The following is a 25,941-nucleotide window of genomic DNA, read 5'->3' as shown; positions in this document are numbered from 1 at the left end:
TCAATAATTTCTTCCCCTTTTACAGAGATAATTATTAATATAACCATGCTTATTCTTGTAATTATCATTGACTATTATAATATAGTTTGTTTAGATGAAAAGCAGCCTTAATTTGCAAGTTAAAATTTAATTTTGAGTAAAATTAATACAAAAGTACTGGTTTGAACAATGTTTTATGCCTTTAGATTTCTGTATGTTTATACATATTCATATAACTCTATGAAATATATGACTGAGGCATACCAATGAATTTCTCATTGAGATTTTTTTCCCCTGGATAGAAAAATTTGCATTTTAACTTTTCAGTACAACCTAAATTACTGTAATATATTTTGTTAACTTTTGCAGGTTAATTCTTAAAACAATGTAAAGCTGGTCTGAACACACCGTTATATAACTAGAAGTTAATATGCGTGGCTTTATGATATACCTGATAGACTATTGCCTAGACAGGGAGAGCTCAGTCCACTAGTTGTTCAGTATTACACATGTGTCTTTTATAATTCCATATGCACCACATCCAATAAGAAAGAGGACATGAGCCATTTCCCTTTGCATATGCCCTATATTGTCTACTGAACTAAAATATATTAAACATTCTTAAAGTTTCAATTTTTTGAGTTGAGTTAATATAATTCTGTTTATAATGGCTTTTTATCAGAACAAAACTTATATAAGTAGTTCTAAGAAAATCACAGATCAAGAGAATTAATATCTACCCTATTTTCCGAGACCGATGGCAGACATGTTGCAGAATTGTCCTTAATCTGCAGGTGTGACTAGCACCAGTAACCCTGGAGTTATGAACCATCCAAAGCCGATTGTCTTTCCCAGCACCCCTCATGAGAGTGTGGAATGCAGGAACACCTATCAGAGCTCCCCAACATAGTTGGAAACTACCCAGCTGTCTCTCACTTCCCCAAGAAGGAATTAGTGATTTTTAGTTGCATTTTTTTTTTTTTTTTGTCCATGCATGGGATTTTGAGCTCACATTTATGGCTACATTTCCCCACCTGCAAACAAGCGGCTCTCCCCCCAGTGGACATCAGTGGAATGTCCTTTGGATTCATCTTTTACACTATGCGCCTCAAATTAAACAAAACATTGGATTTCACAGTTTGAGAACGCAGGCTCCAAGATGTCCCAATTTCTACTTTGAAAGCACCTGTGGTGCCCCAGAGTTCAGAGTTGCTACATTCCCGTCCTTACGTTTGTGTCATTTTCTACTGGAGCTCACAGAACTCAGAAAAAAACACGTTTACAAGTTCCCTATGAGGTGTGTTATAAAAGCTCCAGGAGATGAGATGTACGAGCATGATATGGGGGAAGGAGTGTTGGGCTTTCAGGCTGTATTGTACTTTATCATCACCACTGTCACAAGATCCCTGACAGGAAGAAGCCAGGCAAGAAGGACTCATCCTGGAGGAAGGCATAGCAACAGAGCCCCGTGTGTCTGGGGAGCAGGAGCCTGGGGCTGCGGCTCACATCTCGGTGTGCTGAAATGAGACAGAGTTGAAGTTTGGTACTAAGCTGTTTTCCCCCTTTTATGCATTTAGGTACGACATTCCATCGGCTAGTACCACCCACATTTAGGCAGGGTCTCACACTCTCCTTTTGTTCTCTCTAGGAAAACCCTCGTAGACACACCTAATGGTATTCCTCACTCATGCAATCAATTTTCAGTTGTTATTGGGAAACTGAACCTTATTCGGTCAGAGGTTTTTGCTTATTTATTTTTATTTATTTATTTTTGTTTTGTTTTTCGAGGTAGGGTCTCGCTCTAGTCCAGGCTGACCTGGAATTTACTCTGTAGTCTCAGGGTAGTCTTGAACTCATGGTGACCAACCTTCCTATGCCTCCCCAGTGCTGGGATTAAAGGCATATGCCACCACACCTGGCTTTATTTATTTTTTTTAGAGGTAGGGTCTCACTCTAACCTAGGGCAACCTAGAACTTACTCTGTAGTCCAAGTTGGCCTTGAACACAAAGCAGTCCTCTTATCTCAGCTTGCAGAGTGCTGGGAGTTTAGACATGAGCCACCTTTCCAGATTTTGTGGAGACTTTATGCAGGGAAATCAGTGAAGCATGCACAACATGACTGGATGACTTGGGCTGAGGGGATATGATGTCATGCTGACCGAGTCAAGACGGAAGCTGGACCCATCTGTTCATCTTACTGACCTCCCTTCCTTGTGTTTGGGGCAGGACCTTCTCTCTAATGATGGTTGTACAGAATTCATTTCATTCAAGATGTGTGTGTGTGTGCGCATGTGTGTGTGTTTTGAGTGAGGACAGTTATAGTTTTTATGACTCACTATAGGGAGAGAGAGAAGTTTTACTGGTCTGCTTGGGAAGGGACTTATGAGCAAAAAAACTTGTACAGAACTCAAAACAGATATTTCATGAAATCATAACTTTCCCCCCTTCATGTATATTCTATAAGTACAGAGAAAATTACTATGCATTGTAGTTATATTGTTTTCTTAAATTTTTGTTCAATGAATCAATGATAAAAATACACATGAAGTTAATTTTTAAAATATTTTAATCATTTTACAGTTGCATTTATTGATTACATTTTTTTGTAAGCAATCATCCCCTCCATGCCACTCCAGTAAAAGTATCTAGAGAAAAATCTACCACAACATGTTGAGTATCCAATCAATTGCTTTTAAAAAAATATTTAAAAATTATCTATTTTTTATTTTGAGAGAGAAAGGAGAGAGAGAGGAGAGAGAGAGAGAGGGAATGGGTGCACCAGGACCTCTAGCCACTACAAATGGAACTCCACATTCATGCCTCACCTTGTGTATCTGGTTTATCTGGGTACTGGGGAATCAAACCTGGGTCCTTAGTCTTCACAGGCAGGTGCCTTAACTGCTAAGCCATCTCTCCAGCCCCTTAAAATATTTTTACTTATTTTTTAGGAAGCAGAGAGAGATAGAGAAAGATAGAGAGAATGGGTATGCTAGGGTCTCCAGCCTCTGCAAATGAATCCCAGATGCATGCACCATTGTGCATCTGGCTTTAAGTTGGTACTGGGAATTGAACTCAGGCTTCTAGGCTTTGCAGACAAGTGCCTTAGCTGTTGAAACTACCTTTCCAGCCCTACAGTCAATTCTTAAATTGCCCAGTTCAATATAAAACACTTAACGTGGTTTTGAAAACTGCTTTACCCACTGTCATTAGTGTTCCATGTGAAACACCAGGAAGTGAAGGCAGGAAGATGGCCACAAGTCTAAGAGCAGACACGTTCCAAACCAGTTGGAGCTGCAGAGGGAGGACTCTCTAAGAAGGACAAAGAGCGTTCCATGTGGAACTCAATTCACAAACATGCCCTACAGAGAACCCTTACTAATCGGGACATTATCAAAAGTGAGCAGGGAGTATAGGAACAGTTTCTCTTTATGTTGCAGAAGACCAGTGCCGATAAAACAGATTTGTATGTGAAAGTAGGCCCACGGCCCCTTTCCTAGTATTAACTCTGAATGACCACCTGGGATGTGAGGTATTTATATTGTATAAATTCTTCTCTCTGATTTTACCTAACACCTTGCAACCCTAAATATTCTCAGGTGGATTAACCCAAATTTATCAAGTTGAATATTATTTCAAACTTCATTCAAAGAAGGCTTTGTAAATTATAAATGTTCCCTTACATTATTTTATCAATCTATAATAATTTAAGAAATAAATGTATAAAAATCATTCTAAATTTATAAAACCTGAAAATTATAATACATGATAAACTGTAAAACCAATTGTATCTTATATGATTAACTTAATAAATATTGTTTTGTTTAAGCAATTATTCAAAATGTATTTTTAGGCATATCTGTAATAAAAGTTCTTAGTTTGTGATATAGTTATCTACATTTCAATATCTTGTTTTAAAATCACAGTTACTTTTATAGCAACTATCCAGCCATTTTGATTATAGAATGCAATGGCATCATTATTTGGTTAGAATATATCATATATAATTTGTCCCTGTTGGTGTGTCTCAATAGCCCAACAGGAGCTAATCAGTACAGAAGAACAGTTTTGTCTGATGGAGAATTGTTCATTGACATAATTGTGATTTCGGCACTTTAAACCTCTAATCTCGTGGCCTTCTGGCTTCTCTGGCGTCAGAGTTGAAATCAGCATTTTTCTTACATCCTCCAGGGAGAATCCTTTCCTTATTTATACTGAGTATGTACATCTTCCAGGGGAAATTCTTTTGTTATTGCTGTTTACAAGGTTCTTTTTTTTTTTTTGTCTGTATTTTTCAAAAAGTTTGGTTATAATTGTTGACATGTGGGTATTTTCAAATCTTTCTTGAAATTCAGTGTATATGTGGATTCACCGATTTTATTAAATGTGGGAAGAGTCTTGGTGTTGTTTCTTCAAACATATTTCTTCTCTTGCTCTGTCCTATCGATTGGGAGCTACTAATATATATGCACATTGGTTGGTTTGGGGATGTGCCATGCATTTTACAAGTTTGGCTTATTCATTGATCTTAATATCTGCTCATCAGATTAGCTGATTTTAATGTTTTGTTTACTTGCTTTCTAATTATTTATTTAGCTTGCTGAAATCTGCTATCAAAAGCATCTAGCAATTTTAAATTTGTTATTGCAGTTTCAATGCTACAGGTTCTGGCAACATGAGCTGAAATGTTAATACCACTAACAAGGTGGGAAGGGAGAAGGCAAGTCATCATTTAGAACAGTTTTTCTACCAGTTTAAAGTATTCTTTCTGTTTGTTTGGTGTGTATGCATGTGTGCATGTTCACATGTTTGGGTGTGGGTTGTGTGTGCCACAGCACATGTGTGAAGTCTCAGGACAGGTTTTGGGTGTGGATTCTCACCATTCCCCTGCTTTGTGGCAGGCGGGTCCCTCATTCCCATTGTTGCTTACCGTGTTCTCCAGACCAGCTGGTCCATGAGCTTCTGCAACACTCTGTTGCCTCTGCCTCCCATCTCGGCATTATCAGGCTGGGATTCCCAGAGCCTGCCATGGCTTGGCTTTTAGGGGAGGTCTGGAGCCCTGAACTCAGGAATTTTGGCTCAAGCAGCAAGTTCTTTGTTACTGAGTGTTGCAGTCAGGTCCTCATTGCTGGTAGAAATCACCCAACCAAGAGCAGATTATGAGAAAAAGGAGGTTTATTTTGGCTTACAGGCTTGAGCAGGTAGCTCCACAATGGCAGGAAAAACGACAGCATGAGCAGAGGGTGGACATCATCCTCTGGTCAACATCAGGTGGACAGTAGCAACAGGAGAATGTGCCAAACACTGGCAAGGGGAAGATGGCTATAATACCAATAAGCCCGCCGCCAACAACACACCACCTCCAGGAGGCGCTAATTCCCAAATCTCCATCAGCTGGGAGCCTAGCATTCAGAACACCTGAGTTTATGGGGGACACCTGAATCAAACCAGCACCCCGAGCCTTCTCAGTTCCTAAAGAACTTTTGAAAGTTTAGCGTCTTTTTGGATTTTTGTAAAACTGATTATAATAATCCCTTGTTAATCTTTCTGAGTGCCTGTTGAGCCCCTTACTCCCCTTTTGCTGCTAACGCCATGTTTGCAGGTTTGAAATGACTCCAACTCACCATTTTCCTCATATTAGTGCTTGTCCGAGCACACAGAATATACCTTACTTCCTGTTAAGTGAGCCAAATTCTCCAAACTGGCAATCATAATTTCTATATTCTTTTTTAAAAATTTTATTTTATTTATTTAACAGAGAAAGAGGGAGGGAGGGAGGGAGAGAGAGAGAGAGAGAGAGAGAGAGAGAGAGAGAGAGCAAGCAAGAGGGAGAATGGGTGCACCAGGGCCTCCAGCCACTGCAAACGAACTTCAGACTCATGCGCCCCCTTGTGCATCTGGCTCACATGGGTACTGGGGAATCGAACCTGGGTCCTTTGGCTTTGCAGGCAAATGCCTTAACCACTAAGCAATCTGCCCAGCCCAAATTTCTATATTCTTTAATGTCATAAATAGCTATATTAAGCTCTTCTTTTACAGCAGACATACATGGAAAGGGAGAGGGTAGCACGTTTTGTTTGTAGGTTTATTTTTGTTGACCTCTGGTTCTCCAGAGCTAGCGAAAGCCGAGGTGTGTCTGGAGAGAGAAGCACACTGGCGGATGCAGCAACAAGACTGGGAAGGGCCAGGCAAAGTCTCTGGTGCCAGGTCTTTTGCTTTCAGCTATTTGTACAGACCTATGGCCTCCTTACTTTCCCTGTTGCTACTCAAAAGTCAGAAGCAATTTTATTTCTTACTCAGTTTGATCTGACTGAACGTTTTATTTTTATTTCTTGAAACTTATAGGAAAATTCTTTTCTCATCACTATTGTTAGAATATGTCATATTTTGAGTCTATTCTAATTCAATACACTGGGTTCTGGGAGACATCTCTAAATTTGGCAATCTGTGTCCTACAGTTCTGGGAAATATTTTAATAATTTCATTAATTATTTCCTGCCATCTGTTTTTCTTCCCTCTTCATTGGAACCTTCTGTTATTTGGACTTAGGAATTCAGGAAGTGACAACCGTGTAGGTCTACATTTTATTTCTCCTTATCTTCCATAAGATGTACTTTACTTTATAATCTTTGTTGGTCTGAGCTTAGCTATCAGATCAGGCTCTAACAGCTCATTCAATTTTCATAGATTTTTGTTGTTTTCCTCTCAGGTATTAGCTATTTCAATGAGTGATACTTTCTGTTTTGTTTCTGCAGTGTTTGTTCCCCGTGTCCATCGTCACTTCCCCTTGCTTATGTGTCCATTTATTTTGGTCTCGCATGTTATGTGAGAGATCGCTCTGGGTGCAACTCAGATTGGCTTCCTGCTCCTGACTCAGAGACGTTCAAACCTGCAGCAGGTGTCGGGAGCCTCAGCTGATCACAGGTTCAATATAAGCTCAAGACGAAATAGGCCGTCGAAGGAGGAGAACTGGAAAGAGAAGGAAGAAAGCAAAAATTCTGGTGGAATGTCTGAGCCCTGGGTACCCTCTCTGAGCTCAGAGCTTCACTACTGGGTGGTGTTGGATAACTGAACAAGGTGAAAACCTCCTTGCCTTTGGCAGAAGTCCCGTGGACAGCCTCACCAGAATGTCGAACTTGAGTTAGTTCCTTCTGGTGATTGACATGGCCTCTCCAACTAGGTAGTCCTAAAAATGCCACAGGAATTTTAAGACAGGAACTCAGTAAACATACTGAATTCCTCAGATCTGTGAGGACAGTCATTGCTAAGTGGGTGACAATGAAACTGTACACAGTGGGCTTTCCAGACAGACACCAGGGGGGGGTTGACCCTTTCAGAGAAACTGTTATTCAATAATGAAGAAATCATTATTAAGGAAATTCAGGTATTTATGCATTATTGATTCTGCGTCTTGAGAAACAGACACAATGTAGATGGAAAGTTTCTCTGGGAATGAAAAGTGAGAGGAATAACTTGAGTTCTCTGCATGGGTTGCACTTTGAATACCAAGTGTCGATCAGAAAGCCGCATGTGTTGAAGGCTTGGTCCCCAGCCCGTGGGCGCGCTGATGAGCTCTTGAGAGAGCGAGGTTGGAGGAAGCAGGGCCGTCAAGTCTCTGCCTTTGCAGGTCACTCTCTTGCCTTCAGCGCTTTCTGTCAGCCTCTCTGTGTGATAAACTTCCCGATCTACGCCGGGGAAGAAGCTGTGGGGCCATGTGACTACAGGTTGAGCTGAGGGATAGTCTTCCTCACAAGATATCTTCTAAGCAGTTTAACAGAGAAGCATAACAGAAACGCCCCACTATCCCGATGTTCTCATCCTTCCCTGAAAAAAAGTGTGAGACAGTAAGTAGAGTGATGTGGAGAAAAGGCAGAGAGCTTGAGAGTAAAGCGACTCAGCAGGACTAGACAGTGCATGTGGGTATGAACCAATAGGATCCTATAGTTCAAACACAAACCCAGAAGTCTACTTTTATTATTAAGAGGATAATTGGGGGCTGGAGAGATGGCTTAGCGGTTAAGTGCTTGCCTGTGAAGCCGAAGGACCCCGGTTCAAGGCTCGGTTCCCCAGGACCCACGTTAGCCAGATGCACAAGGGGGCGCACGCATCTGGAGTTCGCTTGCAGTGGATGGAGGCCCTGGCGCGCCCATTCTCTCTCTGTCTATCTCTCTTCTCGACCTCTTTCTGTCTGTGTGCTTGCAAATAAAATAAAATAAAAAATAAAAATTAAAAAAAATTTAAAAAAGAGGACAATTGGTCTTAAGTTACATAAACTATTATCTTGTTATACAGAATTTAATTTCCAGACATATGAAGAAAGAAGATAAGTGTCTGACAGTATAAATAAAAAGATGATAACCATTGTGTTAAAAAGTACATATTTTGTCAAATTTAGATTAACTAATCATTATTTAATTTGTTAGGAAATCATCACAATAAATTGTCATAGCAGATGATTACTTTGTGTTGAAATTAATTCTGAGACAAATTAATTATTTCTTTTTTATAAAATAAATTCTATTTAAAAATTGTCTCATGCCCTTCTCCCATCCTCCTTTTCTTCCCTCTTCCTCATCCCCTTCCGCTGAACCCCCACTTTCCCTCCCCTCTATCCCCTCTCCTAAGCTGATTCATGTCTTGCCCCACCCATCATCCACCATAATCTGTGGATGGCTGAGTATTGTGGGGGAGGCCTCATGCAGGTAATGACAGGCACTGTGAGGTCATGAATACAGTGACCGCTTTCCATCTGGGGGACAGCACTCCCCCCATTCTTTGCTTCTTACATTCTTTCCACCACCTCTTCCACTATAGTCCCTGAGCCACTGGGGGGTGTGATAGAGATATCTCATTAAGTGCTGACATTCAACTGCCACATCTTCTCGGCATTTTGATGAGTTTTGAGTCTCTGAGTCTTCTCTGTAATCACCACTGTCCGAAAATGGAGACTTTTCTAATGCAAAGAGCAGCACTAATGTACACATATATTTAAAGGCAACTTGGTGGGCATTTATATATCTATATATCTATGCAGTCAGTCGGCAGGAGTAACCTTCCCGCACCGGTAGGGTTGTGATTGAAGAAGGAAGGCTTACTCTGCTCACAGCTGGGCGGCGCGGCAGTCCATGCGGCAGGGCGGACTGCAGCCCGAGATGGAGGCAGCTGCTCACCCTGCATCCACCGCACGCAGCAGAGGGCTCGGCTGCTGCTGCTCAGCATCCTTTGTCCTTTTTATTCAGTGCAGGACCGCAGCCTGTGGTGTGAAGCCCAGTGTGAGTGGTCCTCTCACCTCATTTAACTTAATCTATAAAATTCCTCAGCAATATGCCCAGAGGTTTCTTCCCTGGGTCATTTTAGAGCCAGTCAAGTTGACAATTAAGATGCACCGATGTAAGGATGAAACCATGAATAGCCACGGAAGAATGTTTCGTGTATATTGATGTGAGGGGAAAAGTCAACCTCCAAAGGCTTCTTAATGCAACGCGGGGAGGTAGCTCAGTGGTTAAGCATGTAAGCTGCTCCAGCCCGAGGGTGTGGGAGGGTCCTGAGACTGCTTGGTTCCCCCAGAGCCCATGTAAAAAGCTGCACGGGCCCACGCATGTCGGTGACTCGGGTCTGCAGGGGGTGGAGGCTGGAGACTTCTGGGTCGTGCTGGCGGACTAAGGGCAGCTCCGGGCTGAGACCCCATCTCAAGGCAGTGTAAGTGTGAGGTTGAGCGCTGGAGCGATGGAGCGTGTGCATCTGTGGACACGGTGCGCACACCACTCACGCTCTGAACGCCTGCGTGACACGCACCAAAGCTTCGTGCCTAATGATGTTAACTAGGGGGTCTCAAATGGCAACACTATGGGTATATTTTTAAATCTGTAAGTAGCAGAGATCAGAGAACCACGGGCAGGGCTGAGGAGGATGAATAGAACTGAGTTTAATGTAAACAGTTCATGAGGCCAGTTCATAAGTATAAAGTCACCAGCGCATGCACGTTTAAGATACGGGTGTTGGGGGCTTGCAGCTTATGGTGCGCTCCGTGTTATGCAGAGTTCTCAGCACTCACCACCTAGGTTCGTTATGAAACCAAACTACTCCAAAAGTCCGTTAATTCAAGTATGAATACCGTTGTTATACTTTCTCATAAAGACCAAAAGCAATTCTCAGGGAAATAAAATATTTGTGCTTTTGCTAATTTCTTATCAAAATTTTTATTTTTTCCTGGGAAAAATAATGTCAAATTATTGATTTTTATCCTTATTTTGTCAATAGACTATTTGAATGAATAAAACTGGAAAAAATCAAGATGCTAGTAAAAGTAGTTCACTAATGTGGATTTTAAAAGGAAAACTTGGGCTGGAGAGATGGCTTAGTGGTTAAGTGCTTGCCTGTGAAGCCTAAGGACCCAGGTTCAAGGCTCAGTTCCCCAGGACCCACAATAGCCAGATTCACAAGGGGGTGCATGCATCTGGAGTTCGCATCTGGAGTTCATTTGCAGTGGCTGGAGGCCCTGGCCCCTTTCTCTCTCTCTCTCTCTCTCTCTCTCTCTCATTCTCTCTCTCTCTCTCTCTCTCTCTCTGTCGGCTTCATTCTCTCTCTGTCTGTCCCTCTCAAATAAATAAATAAATCAGAAAAAAAATTTAAAAAAGGAAAACTTAAAATATATAATATAACCTGTTTTTAGCAGGCACTTATTCCTTTAGATATAACAGAAATTATTATGCCTTTATTTTCCCTGCAAATCTCTATTAGCCATATGGCCAGCCCAACTCTACCAATCAGCGTAGTAATGAATGTTAAGCTTAGTTAGTAAGTCTTCTATTATAATTAAAAAATTAACTTGCTTTCAGTTCTTTAATCATATGGAATATCTACCTTATATGAGAATATTGTATGACTGCTTTTTAATGGGATGTTTATAATTTGTTGGGTTGAAGCCTGAAAAATTTTAATTATCACAAGTGATTTAGCCTATGCTTAGCTTTCATTACATACACTCATGTAAAATGAAATATTTAAATTTAATTTATACTAACTAATGTACTTTGCTGTGGATTGAACTGGCTGGTAGAGGAGTAGCAACTCACTATTAAACCAAGGAAAATACTTTTCTTTCCTTGTTAGTATTCAAAGTCATTTCTATATTTTATTTATTAGAGAGAGAGGGAGATGGAGGAAGAAAGAGTCAGATATTGGGCTGGAGAGATGGCTTAGCGGTTAAGTGCTTGCCTGTGAAGCCTAAGGACCCCGGTTCAAGGCTCGGTTCCCCAGGTCTCACGTTAGCCAGATGCACAAGGGGGCACACGCGCCTGGAGTTCGTTTGCAGTGGCTGGAAGCCCTGGCGTGCCCATTCTCTCTCTCTCCCTCTATCTTTCTTTCTCTCTATGTCTGTTGCTGTCAAATAAATAAAAAAAAAAAAGAGTCAGATATATACAGAGAATGGGCATGCCAGGGTCTTTAGCCTCTATAAGCAAACTGCAGACACATGGGCTACCTTGTGCATCTGCTTATGTGGGTGCTGGAGAATTAGAGCGGGTCCTTTGGCTTGGCAAGCAAGCACCTTAACCACTGAACAATCTCTCCAGCCCCACTATTCACATTGTTCATGTAAAACACAGTAGAAAAGTATTTTTCCTCTAAGAATCATAAGCATTAGTCATATCAAATGCGACCATATATATCCATATGGTCTATTATCATATCTTCTATGCTATAATTAATAACCATTTCTGTCATTTAAATAAAGCTTTTATTCTTAACCTGGTAAAATATAAAATATTAAATACTACAATAAAATGTGTATGGGCTAGAGTTAATAAGGTGATAGTAGAGGTTGAGCTCACAAATAAGGTTCAGAACAGATAAAATTAATAATTTATGGCCTTCACAATCAATGCCATACATTGAGGTTGTAACAAGTTTGGGGACTGTATCCCAGACACTTTATTTTTCTTCCATCACAGTATTATTTGGTGATAACAACAGAGAACTGTGGCCATGTTAGTTACTGACACTGGATTATCTCATGTTACTTACTGTCCTTGGATCATCTCATTTCTTGAAACAAAACACAGACAATGACTCCTGGGGCTGGAGAGATGCTCGGCATGCGATGCGGTCCTGAGTTCCACCCCTGGCACCCAAGGAAAAAGCCTGGCATATGTGCACATGCTTGCAATGCCAGGGCTGACAGGGGTGGAAAGTGGAGCATTGATGGGGTTCTGGGTGAGCTCCAGGTTCAGAGAGTAACTTTGGGTTAGGGAAAGAAAAGCAGGCAAGAATATAGGAGGGTACCCAACATCTTTCTGGGGTCTCTTCATGCACCCACAGGGAATGTGCATACAACACACACACACACACACACACACACACACACACACTTATTCCCCTGGAAAATATTTACATGGAGCCGAAGGTTTAACTTGAATTGCTGTCTTTTGAATAATATACCATTAGAGAATTATAAGGAGGTCCAATAATAATTCATGAGATAGAGAATTCCAAATCTATTGCATGACTGGAGAGGCTTGTATTTCGGCAGTGAGCCATAGAGTAAGCTATCAGGCATCCTCACAAAGTAGCCCCAGGAGACGGAGACACGCTGCTGAACGTCGGAGGGGTCACAGGTTCAACCTCATATGCCCGCTGGTGGCAGCACCTACTCACCTGTGCTGGCTGGAGCCCACTGGTTTGAGCCAGAGTCTCCTACTGATACCCAAGATCATTGGTTTTCGTGAGCTCTGGAATTCCCTAGTATCTGCTTCCCTTTGTGGGGCTGGGGTTACATAGCCATGCCCAGCTCTTTATGTGGGTTCTGGAGATAAGAACTTGCACAAATTCAGGCCCTTTCAGGCCCTCATGCTTGTGCTGGAAGTGTGTTTGTGTGTGTGTGTGTGTGTGTGTGTGTGTATGTATTTACTTTTTGACATCTAAGAAAAATATAATTTCAGGAATATTGTATATAACACCCATGTTTCAATACTCTCCTAATGGATTTTATTTGCTCGTTTTATACCAGGGTCTTGTTAATTAGCCCAGACAGACTCAGGACTCCCAAACTCAGGCTTCCCCTTCCCAAGTACTGGGATTACAGACATGTGCCATCACATCCAGCTCCATGGACTTTTGGACATAGTTGCTTTATTCCTATTTCCTATCATGGAGTCAGTCTTCTCAGCGTTCACCCAGTGTGGGGGTGTGCGTTCGTGAGCACTGCCGGACTCTTCTCCTCTCACTGCTCTGTGTGTCTGTTGCAGTCAGGTTCACATCGCTGGAAGAAATCACCCAACCAAGAGCAGTTTGTGGGAAAAAAAAAAGAGGTTTATTTTGGCTTATAGGCTCCAGGGGGAAGCTACATAATGGCAGAGGAAATTATGGCATGATCAGAGGGTGGACATCACCCCCTGACCAACATCAGGTGGACAACAAGAACAGGAGAGTGTGCCAAACACTGGCAAATGGAAACTGGCTATAACACTCGTAAGCCCGCCCCCAACAATACACCGCCTCCAGGAGGCGTTAATTCCCAAATTTCCATCAGCTGGGAATCTAGCATTGAAAGCACCTGAGTTTATGGGGGACACCTGAATCAAACCCCCACAATGCCCTTCCGTCTTTGCCCCTCTACTTGGAAATGTCCAAGCCGGTCTGGTCCCCTTTGTATGCTACTTGAAGAAATTGTCAATTACTTTTCTTTTCTACATTTCCTACAATAATTAGTATAGCAATTTGTACACAAAATTACATTTAAATTGTATTTCAACTTTGATACACTCAGTGTGAAGTATGCATCTGATGTTTATTTTTATAGATAGACATAAATGTATTATATATATATCTCATTTACAGATAGTTATATCATGAATGAAAATTTAATGCCATCATTTTTAGAACAATGTAGGACCATTGAAATTGTCATATGATATTCTTATTAAACACATAGCCTATTTTGGAGAAACAAATGATTTTTCAAGGTATACACCATCAAGATATAAATCCTTGATTAAAATTCATTTAATGTGTTATCTGACTTTACTTAAAAATCTTTGACATGTTAATCAGATTAAATTGGTTTAATCTCAGCTGAAACTTAAGTTCAACATTAGTCATGTTTAATTACTGTCAGAAAGGCTATGTTCTAGCTATTCATTTGCATAATATGAACCTTTTCTGCTTTGCATATGAATTAATTACATTTCCTTTAATTATGTAGCTTTATGGAGCACACAATTTCAAGCTAATAATGTAAAATACCTTATAAAATTCTAGAAAAAGGCTAAAATATTAATATAAATCTGTGAACTAGAGTATGGGATTCCAGAGCAAGAATTTAAGAAGAAACTATGGTAAAGACACAACCAACCTGGATAAACCAGACATGATTACATGTTACCACAAAACATTCAAAAGAGTTTATACTAATTCACAAACCTGCCTTAATTTACAATTAAAATACAAAATGAAGAAACTTGCTTAATAAACCATAGCTTGTTTAATAATAACAAGAAAACACATGAAACAAATTCTCTATTTCATTTCATTTATTTATTTATTTTTAGTTTATTTATTTATTTGTTTTTGTTTTTAATTTTATTCACTTATTTATTTTTAATTTTTTTATTATTTATTTGAGAGTGACAGACACAGAGAGAAAGACAGATAGAGGGAGAGAGAGAGAATGGGCGCGCCAGGGCCTCCAGCCTCTGCAAACGAACTCCAGACGCATGCACCCCCTTGTGCATCTGGCTAACGTGGGTCCTGGGGAACCGAGCCTCGAACCGGGGTCCTTAGGCTTCACAGGCAAGCGCTTAACCGCTAAGCCATCTCTCCAGTCCTTATTTTTGTTTTTTTGAGGTAGGGTCTGGCCTCAAACTCACTGCATTCCTCCTACTTCTGCCTTTCAAGTGCTGGGATTAAAGACATGTGCCACTATGCCCAGCCCACATTCTTTATACAACTTATTATTTGATAGTAAATAATATATAACATCTAATTGTTCAGAATATATTGGTGAAAGCCAAATTCCTGTGGGGCAATGGGAATCTCATTCTGGGTCTTCTGTACGTTGAACTGAGTGTTTGCTTAATTGTCAGTGTAGGGTCATGGAAATTGTTTTCCACACCGAAATCTCTCTTCTAGGTTTGTTGTCAGAACTTTGGGCTTTTCATTTGAATGTAGTGCACCTGTCACTTGAGCTTGAGACAAGCGAAATCAGCCATATTCATTTTAGTTGCGATGACTCATGAGCTGGGGAGTTCTCAGAATCAAAGGAAGCAGTTTTCTGCCTTCAGACTTGAGTAGGTTTTTTTTAAAAAAATATTTATTTATTTATTTATTTATTTATTTATTTATTTATTTGGGAGAGAGAGAGAATGGGTACACCAGGGGTTCCAGCCACTGCAAACGAACTCCAGACACATGTGCCACCTTGTGCATCTGGTTTATGTGGGTCCTGGGGAATCAAACCTGGGTCCTTTGGCTTTGCAGGTAAATGCCTTAACCACTAAGCCATCTCTCTATCCCTTGAGTAGGTTTTTAATCATCAAAGCTAGAGGCAAAACACAGGGCTTGTCTGATTGGCTACCATCGGGCAACCATATATTTGGGCATAGTGTCATGAGTTGGTTGCTTGTTACAAAATGATTTGGCTGCTTTTGCTTGAAGCCAGCCAAAAACCAGTTACCACAAAAAGAAAAAAAGAATCCTACACAAAGGATAACCCAAGTTTAGATTTGGTTTATTCACGTGCCATGTTAGGTTACAGTGCATTGCTGTGTTGTCGTTGGTGGTGGTCTTTTGTGAAATTTTCATGTCGCTAATTTAAATTTGATTTGACATGAATGTATTAGTGTGAGTAGTAGCTCAATGTGTGAACTTCATTTATAAATCAGAAACTCAGTGTTTAAATTTCCTCATCCATATGTACGTCTTATGAAAGCTTGTTTCTATTAGGTAATAATAGAAACACTTAAATGGAGTTTTATGTAGGCCAAATACATTAATATTGATCATTCTATGAAGACATATTATTATTGTCCCTGTTTTGTAAATGAACTACTGACTCCCTCGGGTCAGTTGTCCATCTGAGCCTGCAAGACTTTTTTTTTTTTTTCGAGGTAGGGTCTCACTCCATTTCAGGCTGACCTGAAATTCACTCTGTAGTCTCAGGGTGGCCTTGAACTCACAGCGATCCTCCTACCTCTGCCTCCTGAGTGCTGCGATTAAAGGCATGTGCCACCATGCTCGGCTTCTGCAAGACTTTTAAGTGGGCATCTGTCCGAATTTACATTTTCAGTCATCATATGCCACATGTGGAGAGGATGGCTTCCAAACCTCAACTGTTAGTACCCTGAGAAGGCAAGGCAGGGTTCAGAGACAGGATGAGGGAGACAGGTGTTGAAAGCACTTGGAAAATGTTCATCTGTGGGTTTAGGAACTAAGTTCTCCTTCACTGAAGAAATGGTGGAACTGGTTTCGGGGATGGATTTCGAATGTATGTTTCACTGGACACTTTGCCATGCATGCATTTGGGCAAGAAAGCCAAGTGATATTTTGTTCTTTCTCCTCAGAACTTCTCCTTCAGGATGGCCCTTTTGCATCTTGCGAGAATAAGTACTGTGGCCTGGGGAGGCACTGCGTGGTCAGCAGAGAGAGCGGGCGGGCCGAGTGTGCCTGCATGGACCCCTGCAGGCAGCACTACAAGCCCGTGTGTGGGTCTGACGGGCAGTTCTACGAGAACCACTGCGAGGTGCACAGGGCGGCCTGCCTGAGGAGGCAGAAGGTCACCATCGTCCACAATGACGACTGCTTCTTCAAAGGTCAGTGGGGGTGTGGCTGCAGCACAGTACCCCGGTTCTCCATGTCCTTCACGTTAAGTGGAAAAACGGTGTGATTTATATCAGCAAGTGTCTAATGGAGGAGAGGAGAAATGTGAGCTCAATTTGTGAGTGGCAGTGTGTGTGATATTCAGTTATGAGAATAAATCTGGCCAAAAGATGACTCACGATTTGATAGCTGTTAGCATAGCACCATACGGTGTCCTGACCATGGAACTATGCACGCGGGGACACAGGGTGGCTACATCAGTCTGCAGGCCAAATCCGCCCCGTGCCATGCACCTGGACTGCAGTTGAACACTACCAAGTGATGTTGTGATAGCTTTCCACTTCTTCCTGCTTTAAACAGTAGTGTGCTTACAGTACATGGCTCAGATTACACAGAATCTGTAGTGATCTACTTCTATATGTATGAAGAAGTCAAATACCAAACTCAGTTAGTGAATCTGAGGTGACAATGGTTTAAAATTCAAAAACTATTATTTACTTAGATACACTCGAAATGATGGTTTTGCTGAAAAGTATTTCTAAATTAGCAATTTGATGTATATTATTTTTAACATGTTATAAATTATCAGACTGCTTTAATGTTGTTTATTTTTGAGTTGATTTGCTGTTCTTTCACTTACTTGGAGAGAATACCAGTTTGTTATTAGTCAGTGGCTGACAGTGGAGAGATAGATGGCTCAGTGGACAGATTATTTGTAACCCTGGAGAGATGGATCAGTGGATCAATTACTGCCCACACAAATACGGAGAACCTGGGTCCCAGTCCCCAGCTCTTACGTTAAAGCTGGCACGGTGAGGCCGGCCTGAACTCAGCACTAGGGAAGCTGAGACAGGTACATCTGAGGGAATTGCTGGCAGGCTGCTCTAGATAAATAGATGAGCTCTAGGCTCAGCGAGACCCTGTTCCAAGAAATAAGATAGACAACATATTTTATGAAAGATAAAACTTAATACACCCAGACTTTCCTGCAGCCACTTTTTTCTCTCTGGTAGTTTTAGTCAGTGCCACTGCAGGTTGATGGTGAAATTAACAACATGGACAGTGGGATGGAGTTTAATTCCTTCAATGCTGGAAAGGGAGTAGCCAATGTCTCCATTTCCTCTGAATTCATTCAGCACTCATTGAAAAAAAATTGATCCCTTGACTTGTAGAGATCTATGTTAAACTTTCTGAATCTGATCATGTAAATTCAGTGGAGATGAATTATTTATTAAATCTTTTGTTTATTTTTATTTGTTTATATTCTATTTATTTGAGAGCTACAGACAGAGAGAGAAAGAGGAAGAGAGAGAGAGAGAGAGAGTGAGAGAGGGAAAGAGAAAAAGAGAGAATGGGCACACCAGGGCTTCCAGCCACTGCAAACAAACTCCAGACACATGCGCCCACTTGTGCATCTGGCTAATGTAGGTCCTGGGGAATTGAGCCTCAAAACTGGGGTTCTTGGGCTTTGCAGGCAAACGCTTAACCACTAAGCCATCTTTCCATCCCGAATTATTTATTTTTTAAAAAAGTATTTATTTATTTATAAGGAGAGAGAAATAAAGAGAGGATGTGGGGGGAGAGATAGAGAAAGAGGGAGAGAGAAAGGGGCGGGGGAGAGGAAATGAATGTGTGCCTCAGGGCCTCCAGCCACTGCAAAGGAATCAAACTTGGATTGTTAGGCTTTTCAGGCAAGCACCTTAAGTGCTGAACCATCTCTCCAGCCTTAATTGAAACATTTTTAAAATTTGTTTTTAACACCTACTCTCCTGTTTAATTCAAATGTGAAATGTAAAATCCTAGAACATGCCCAATATATGACATACTACAGAATTCATTGCAATTATAGACTCTTAAGCATTCACCACCTGTATTAACACATGTATTAGAAACATCATCATACTTGATGGCATGGCTTAAGGGGTAGAGCATTTTCCTGGCATGAAATAACCCCTCAAAATTTATGAGAGTTTGAAAGAGGGAAGGGGAAGAGAGGCAGAGAAAAGCTAGCGAAAATTGCAGTAATGATCATAATAATAAGCTGGTTTTATTCATTTCAAAACATTTACATCAATATTATATTACTGGTTTATCATAGTAACACACTGGCATACTACAAGGAGGGTAACAAGCCCAGGAATTTACAGACGATCTGAGAGTTGATGCTGACCTGGTCAGGAGTGGAGGGTTTCTGTCTCCAGTGCACAGATGGTCTCTAATATATGACATGGCTATGCTTTTCTTAAATTACTCCTTTAATCATGATGTTCAAGTGAATATTTGCCATAATTTGGAAAACACATTTTGTGGAGCTTTATAGCGACTAAATGACTGATCACTATTGAGTTTAAGATTGGAACTTCAAGAACCATGCATGTTGGCACTAAACTTTCAGTGCTGACTCTGAGGTCATGCATGTCTTTTAGGTTTATTAAGTCCTAGCATTGCTTATTTCAAATTATCAGATAACTAAACTTGATAGATTATAAAATTATAATGATGAAGATAAAATTCCTGATTTTTGATAAGCATATTGAAGAAAAGTATAAAATAAGTGTGGGGATATATTGGCTATTGATTGACATTGCAAACCTTTTTTCATGTTTCTTTTTAATTTTTTATTGACAACTTCTCTACTTATAGACAGTAAACCATGATATTTCCATCCCTCCCCCATTTTCCCCTTCACAACTCTGCTTTCCATCATATCCCATCTCTCTCTCCATTAGTCTTTCTTTTATTTTGGCATCATGTTTTTCTCATATTATGAGAGTTTTGTGAAGGTATGGCTAGGCACTGTGAGGTCATGGAAATGAAGGCCAATTTCTGTCTGGGCGGCTGCATTGTAAGGAGTGGTACCCTTCCCTTGGCTCTTACATTATTTCTACCACCTTGTCCACAATGGACCGTGAACCTTGGAGGGTGGGATAGAGATGTTTCAGTGCTGGACACTCCTCTGCCACTTCTCAGCACTATGTTCCCTTTTGGGTCACCCCAGTGGTCACCATCATCTGAAAAGAGAAGCTTCTCTAATCAAAAGTGAGCATAGCATTAATACAAGGAACATGGACATTAAATGTAGTGAGGTTTGGTGGGAATAATATATGCATTTAGCCAGACAACAGCAGACTTTATACCCCTAAGGCACATGACCTCCCCAGCCATAGGGTTTCTATTAGGTTTCCAGTACCAGGCATGTATTCCTTCCCTTAAAGTGGACATTCAGTCCAATTAGAGAGCAGCTGGTTTCCCCCAGAGCAGACATGCCACTATTGCACCCGTTCAGTCATTTGTCCTGTCTGGTGAAACTTGAGGCTTCCAGTGTCCACTGTTTCCACTGCTGATGACTTCTGTCTCCCATAGGGCTGAATGCAGTGCAGCTTTTCCCAGCTTTCAGTAGGCTGGTGTACAGGGAGAAGGTTTATAGAAAACCTTTTTGTGTTACCTTATTCACTAAGTATATGATACTTTTTTCTTATATTACCTATACCTTGATTATGCTAGATATACCATTTTACTATATTATTGATACTTTTCATCTCCAAACTAATATTAGAGTTTAGAAAGTGGGTTTCTTATTACATTTAATTTCTGTCAAATAGCCCCCTGCTTATGAAATGCAGGAGTTAAATTTAAAATTCAAATACTTTGCTAATCTTATTTTATTTTTTATACTATAACATTTTTCCAACTTAAGTTGGAAAGTATTTTATCTTACTACTTTTGTGTTTTTAATGAATATGATTTTTTCATTAATAGTCATAGACATAACATTCAAAAATGACTAAACATCAAGACTATTTTATTAGTGCAAATACTTTTACTTCTATTCTGATGCTGTTTAAATATTGTATTATTATCACCTCTCAATGATACATTCAGTTTTAATGTACAATTTCTCAGTATCCTGATTTCAATTATTAAATGTGATATTAAAGAATATTAGAAAGTGACTAGTAATAGCTGTAGAAATAGCTATTCAGTATAGTTAATTTTCCATATTTCATATGCTTTTGTAGAATAGGATAATGACACTTTTTATTGATTACACTCCACATATAGAGTTGGGATAAAGTATTCTAAAATTGCATTTGAAAATTGTTCTCCATTTATATGAGTTATACTCCTTTCAAAATTGTTTTTAAAAAAGTGTCCATAGCTATTTTAGAGAGCATGTGAAAACTTACTAAGGAAGAGATTCAAAACCACCTGGGAATATGAGAAGATGTGCACGTTTCCTGTAGATTTGTATGAGAAATATTTGGACAAGATCACAGTACATAAGGAAAATTAGACATTTTTCAGCACAGTGACAAAAGTCTTGATTAGTGCTGCTCTTTGGATACTGGTTTAACAAAATATAATGAACTTCTTGAGGCTGACCGTGGTGACATAGCAAGTACACTCCTTGAGGCTGACCGTGGTGACTTGAGAACTACACTCCTTGAGGCTGACCGTGGTGACTTGAGAACTACACTCCTCGAGGCTGACCGTGGTGACTTGAGAACTACACTCCTTGAGGCTGACCGTGGTGACTTGAGAACTACACTCCTCGAGGCTGACCGTGGTGACTTGAGAACTACACTCCTCGAGGCTGACCGTGGTGACTTGAGAACTACACTCCTTGAGGCTGACCGTGGTGACTTGAGAACTACACTCCTCGAGGCTGACCGTGGTGACTTGAGAACTACACTCCTCGAGGCTGACCGTGGTGACTTGAGAACTACACTCCTTGAGGCTGACCGTGGTGACTTGAGAACTACACTCCTTGAGGCTGACCGTGGTGACTTGAGAACTACACTCCTTGAGGCTGACCGTGGTGACTTGAGAACTACACTCCTTGAGGCTGACCGTGGTGACTTGAGAACTACACTCCTTGAGGCTGACCGTGGTGACTTAAGAACTACACTCCTTGAGGCTGACCGTGGTGACTTAAGAACCACACTCCTTGTACTCTGGTGCCGCAGGAATTCAAAGCACAAAATCTGAGACTAGCCTTAGTTTCATAGGATCTCATTTCAAAACTGGAAAGTAAAATTAAAAACAAAATAAGTAAATGAGAATGTCAGGTCAATTAATGATAATTTAAATTAGGTTAAGTTATGTGCAGTCAATTTAAGTTCAAGACAGTCATTTATCAGTCATATGGTGACAGAGTTTCAAGATACTGAGTGATATGTGTGTAGAAAGATGTGCACATTTTAAGATTTCTCTTAGATGATATTCACATTAAGAACTTGTTATGTGAACCAATATATGCATTTCTGGTGATTTGCATTAACCTTTTCTGAAGGTATTCCATGAAATATGAGTTGATATTCTATTTTTTTCACATATTTTTCCTTTTGGCCAAACCTAAAGAATATGTAGATGAATGCCAGAAATAGATTTGCCTCCGTACCAGGGCAGTCCAAAGTCCATAAGAGACAAAAATGGTATGGAACCATGAGTAAATATGAAACCTGTGAGCCTCTGTTACCGCCTTTTAGACAAGCACATGGGGGTGAACGTGAGTCTGGGTATCAGAGAACTTAGAGAATGTGACATTAGTCTGCTCACAGAGGGACAAGGCTCAGAAGCCTGTAGCCAAATGGGACAGAGACTGAGTAAACCAGAGCTAGCAGAGGTCTGAGGACAGAGCTGTGGTGCTCTTCCTTTATAGAGCTGGAAGAAGCCCAGCACAGGAGACACCTGCACATTCACCAGGATGCCGGGTGAGAACCTGGAGACCATAGAGACAGAGGACCCACCCAGGACCGCTGTTAAAATGTTTCTTAAGAGGTTTCTGACTTAAAATGCTCCCAGCATGGCTCAGGGAATTTTGTGGAAGAGGGGCGGAAAGATTGTTAGAAACACAAGCTGGGACATTTTGCACAGAGACATAGCCTCTCCCCTATAACTGACTGCTTCTCCCATAATGCATGACCCACAATCCCCAACAAGGAAGACCTCTTCAGAAAAGGGGCATGGGGAGGGAAAGGATGGTACCAACATGTGATGTTTATTTATTAAATAAGTCCATATTGAATAATTAAAAAGAAAAAAAAGTTTTTGAAATCACAAAGGATAAGGATAAGGACCAGGAAAGGAATACTGATTTGGAAAATGTATGGATATGCTTTATATTAGAAAGATTTGGGAAATGGGACCTGAGGGAATGAGAGAGCAAGCTCATTATCAATGAGGTGCTGTGAAAAGAACAGATGTGTGTATGTTCATGTGTAGTTATGGGGAGGAGACAGAGGTTGCAATGGGACCCAGGCTGAAAGGAACCAAGAGACACGTGGTAGGACAAAGGGAGTGGAGACAGGCAGGAGCAGTGGGTGTGTTCCAAGCAGCAAGGATGCACCCCAGGGCCAGGTGGTGCGAGCGCGGACCCTCCCCTCCTCTTGGAAAGACACTGAAGGAAGTGGGCCAGTTGGCACAGTTCACAGCCTGCAATCATGTTCACTCGTCTGCTTACATTTTCACAATCGACAAAAATGTTTCATTGGTTGAAAGTAATGGACAAGACGATTTTGGTTTTTTTGGTGTTTTAAGGAGATGAAAAATAAAAGGCTGAGAAACAACAAATCATGGGAGGGAAGACTAGATAATTAGTCAGATTTTAAAAATATTTTATTTATTTGAAAGAGAGAGAGAGAAGGAGGCAGATGGAAAGAGAATGGACATGCCAGGGCCTCCAGCCACTGCAAATGAACTCCAGACGCATGTGCCCCCTTGTGCATCTGGCTTACGTGGGTCCTGGGGAATTGAACCTGGGTCCTTAGACTTTGCAGGCAAACACCTTCGCAGGCAATTACATTAACCACTAAGCCATTTCCCATTTTTAAGCTGTGCTCAGGGATTATGAGATGCCATTGTTCATAAATGAGTGATTATTCCTTGGTGGCTGTGTGTTCTCCTTCACTTGTAGTAAGTTGCTGGCATTATGGCACTGTCTGGATGACAGTTTAACAAGGATTTCTGTATTTATGGGAAAGAAATATGAAGGGTTCAAAGTTTTACTCTCCCTTTCTCTTCTTTATGTAGCTCTCTGAAGCTGTCTCCAGCATCCAGTAGACCCATGATGCCTATGTTCTCACTTCCCTCAGTTGCAGTTACCTACAATCTATTAAATGAAAATCTTGAGAAATAAATACTGCATAAGTTTAAATTGCTTGTAAACTTTGAGTAGCATGATGAAATCTCCCATCATCCTAGGCAGGGAGTGGGTCTCCCTGAATACCACCTTCACTGGCTAGCTACCTTAGTTATCGGGTAAACTGTAGAAATGTTGCAGCATGTGTGTTCAGGTAACCTTTAATTAATAATAGCTACAAAGAATGGAGTAGAGGGCTGGAGAGATTGCCCAGTGGTTTAGGCGCTTGTCTGCAAAGCCTAATGACCCAGGTTTGATTCTCTAGTTCCCACGTAAAGCCAGATGCACAAAGTTGGGCATGCATCTGGAGTTTGTTGACAGTTCTTGAGGCCCTGGCATGCCCATTCTCTCTTCTCTCTGTTTATCTCTACTTGCAAAAAAATAAAAATGAAATAAAATAAAGAATGGGGTAGAGATGTTGTATTTCAGCAACACTGAACACACTTTACAAAGTACTTCCTGTAAGTGAAAAGTGACAGTTATTTGCTTCATAAGAACAGAAAACAATCATGCTGAGGTCATAATACCAATGACATCCACCTACTTCTTGTCATAGCACAGGGAATATACTGTCTCTTGTGATCACAAGAGGGATCAGCCTGGTACATTAAGTTCTTGTGAGGGAGAAAGAGAGAAATATTATATTAATATAAATTCGAAACAATATTTTTACAACTGTTCAATTTTACTGTCATCTGTTGTTGATGTCTTACTGTGCCTACTTTATAAGTTAAAACTTTATCAGGCAAACATTCCAGAAAATGCCCATGTGAGGGTTCAGTGCTGTCGTCAAGGTGGTCTGATTAGGTGTCCACGGGCAATGCTCTTTTGTGGGTCTATGAGGTCACTTCCAGGAAGGACTGGCTGAAGGAAGAACTTCCTCCTCCAGCGTGAACCCTTCCTCCGAGTAAGTGGACCTGCTGGTGGTGGGCGTGATGTGTGAAAACCCTGCGAGGAAGAGTCCCTTCCGCTCACCTGGCTGCCTGCACGGCTCGCTGGTGAGTACCTCCACTTGTACTCGCACCTATCCGGTTTGCATGTCCTTCACCAGCATTAGGACCGTTTCCCCAGCGTTCCAGCGTGGACTGAAGACCAGCGGCTCTCCAGGAAGCCTCCAGGCCTTCAGCGGAGGATGAGGACTGCTGAGGCCTCCAGACATGCGGACTGAGCAGCTACTGGGTTCCTCGACTCTCATGTCTACAGACTGCGATTGTTGGACTACTACACAATAGCATAATACATTACCCTTTTGACTCATTCAATTGCTTTTGTTTCTCCAGAGAACTCTATTACAGCACACATAGGATTTAGCCTTGCTAAGGGTTCCAGATCACAATTGAAATTCCTGTATGTCTTCTGGAAGGTGGGGAACCCTTCCCATCTGTTTCTGAAAGTTATTGCACAGTGTGTCATTGGTTTATAATGCCGTCATTCAATTTGCACCTATAGTCACTGCTTGGTTAAAATATTTAATAATGGAATCTTTTAATACTGGAAAACATGCCACATCTTTTCTATATATTTAACAGCAGATAGGATTAGATAGTTGTTTTATCTTAAGGAGATTCCATCCATCTCTGGTCCATTAGCACACACAGAAGAGAAAGGGACAAATTGTTCAAGATTTGCCCAGTTTAGGATAAAAAAGCTTTTGACAAGTAACTCTCCAAAACAGGATATTGCTTGGCTATTGATTTTCAAGCACACCTGATACTATATCAATTTATTATTAATTCTGTAGATAGGATGTAACCCAACATTACTTAGAAAAGCCAGTGTGAGTAACAGAGTTCCTAACTAACTACTGTGTGCACTGAGAAATGAACCTGCGTCCTTTAGCTAGCCCAATTCTTTGGGAGTTTGAAGTGGCTAAATCACTCCATATCTAATGTTTATACAGTGGAACATATTCCATTTCTGTGTAAGGTTTTAGTAAGCTGACTACCAATCATGTTGAAATACTGGCCAGTTTGGTCAGCATAGGTGTTTTCAGAATGTTTTGTATTTAAGCC

At 40.9% G+C, this 25,941-nt stretch overlaps 1 protein-coding gene across 3 annotated transcripts in view; it reads left to right on the top strand.

Annotated features, from left to right (window-relative positions):
- The window catches only part of Fstl5 (follistatin like 5), a 462,806-nt gene that overhangs the window by 153,396 nt on the left and 283,469 nt on the right, over positions 1 to 25,941 (top strand). For all 3 annotated transcript variants that reach the window (XM_045131273.1, XM_045131272.1, XM_045131271.1), the window contains exon 4: positions 16,533 to 16,781. In XM_045131273.1, coding sequence (XP_044987208.1) covers positions 16,533 to 16,781 — 249 coding nt within the window. The remainder of the gene's footprint in view (positions 1 to 16,532; positions 16,782 to 25,941) is intronic.

This window comes from Jaculus jaculus, chromosome 12 (assembly GCF_020740685.1).
Source record: "Jaculus jaculus isolate mJacJac1 chromosome 12, mJacJac1.mat.Y.cur, whole genome shotgun sequence".
Lineage (NCBI taxonomy): Eukaryota > Metazoa > Chordata > Mammalia > Rodentia > Dipodidae > Jaculus > Jaculus jaculus.
This window is presented reverse-complemented; position numbering and strand designations above follow the sequence as displayed.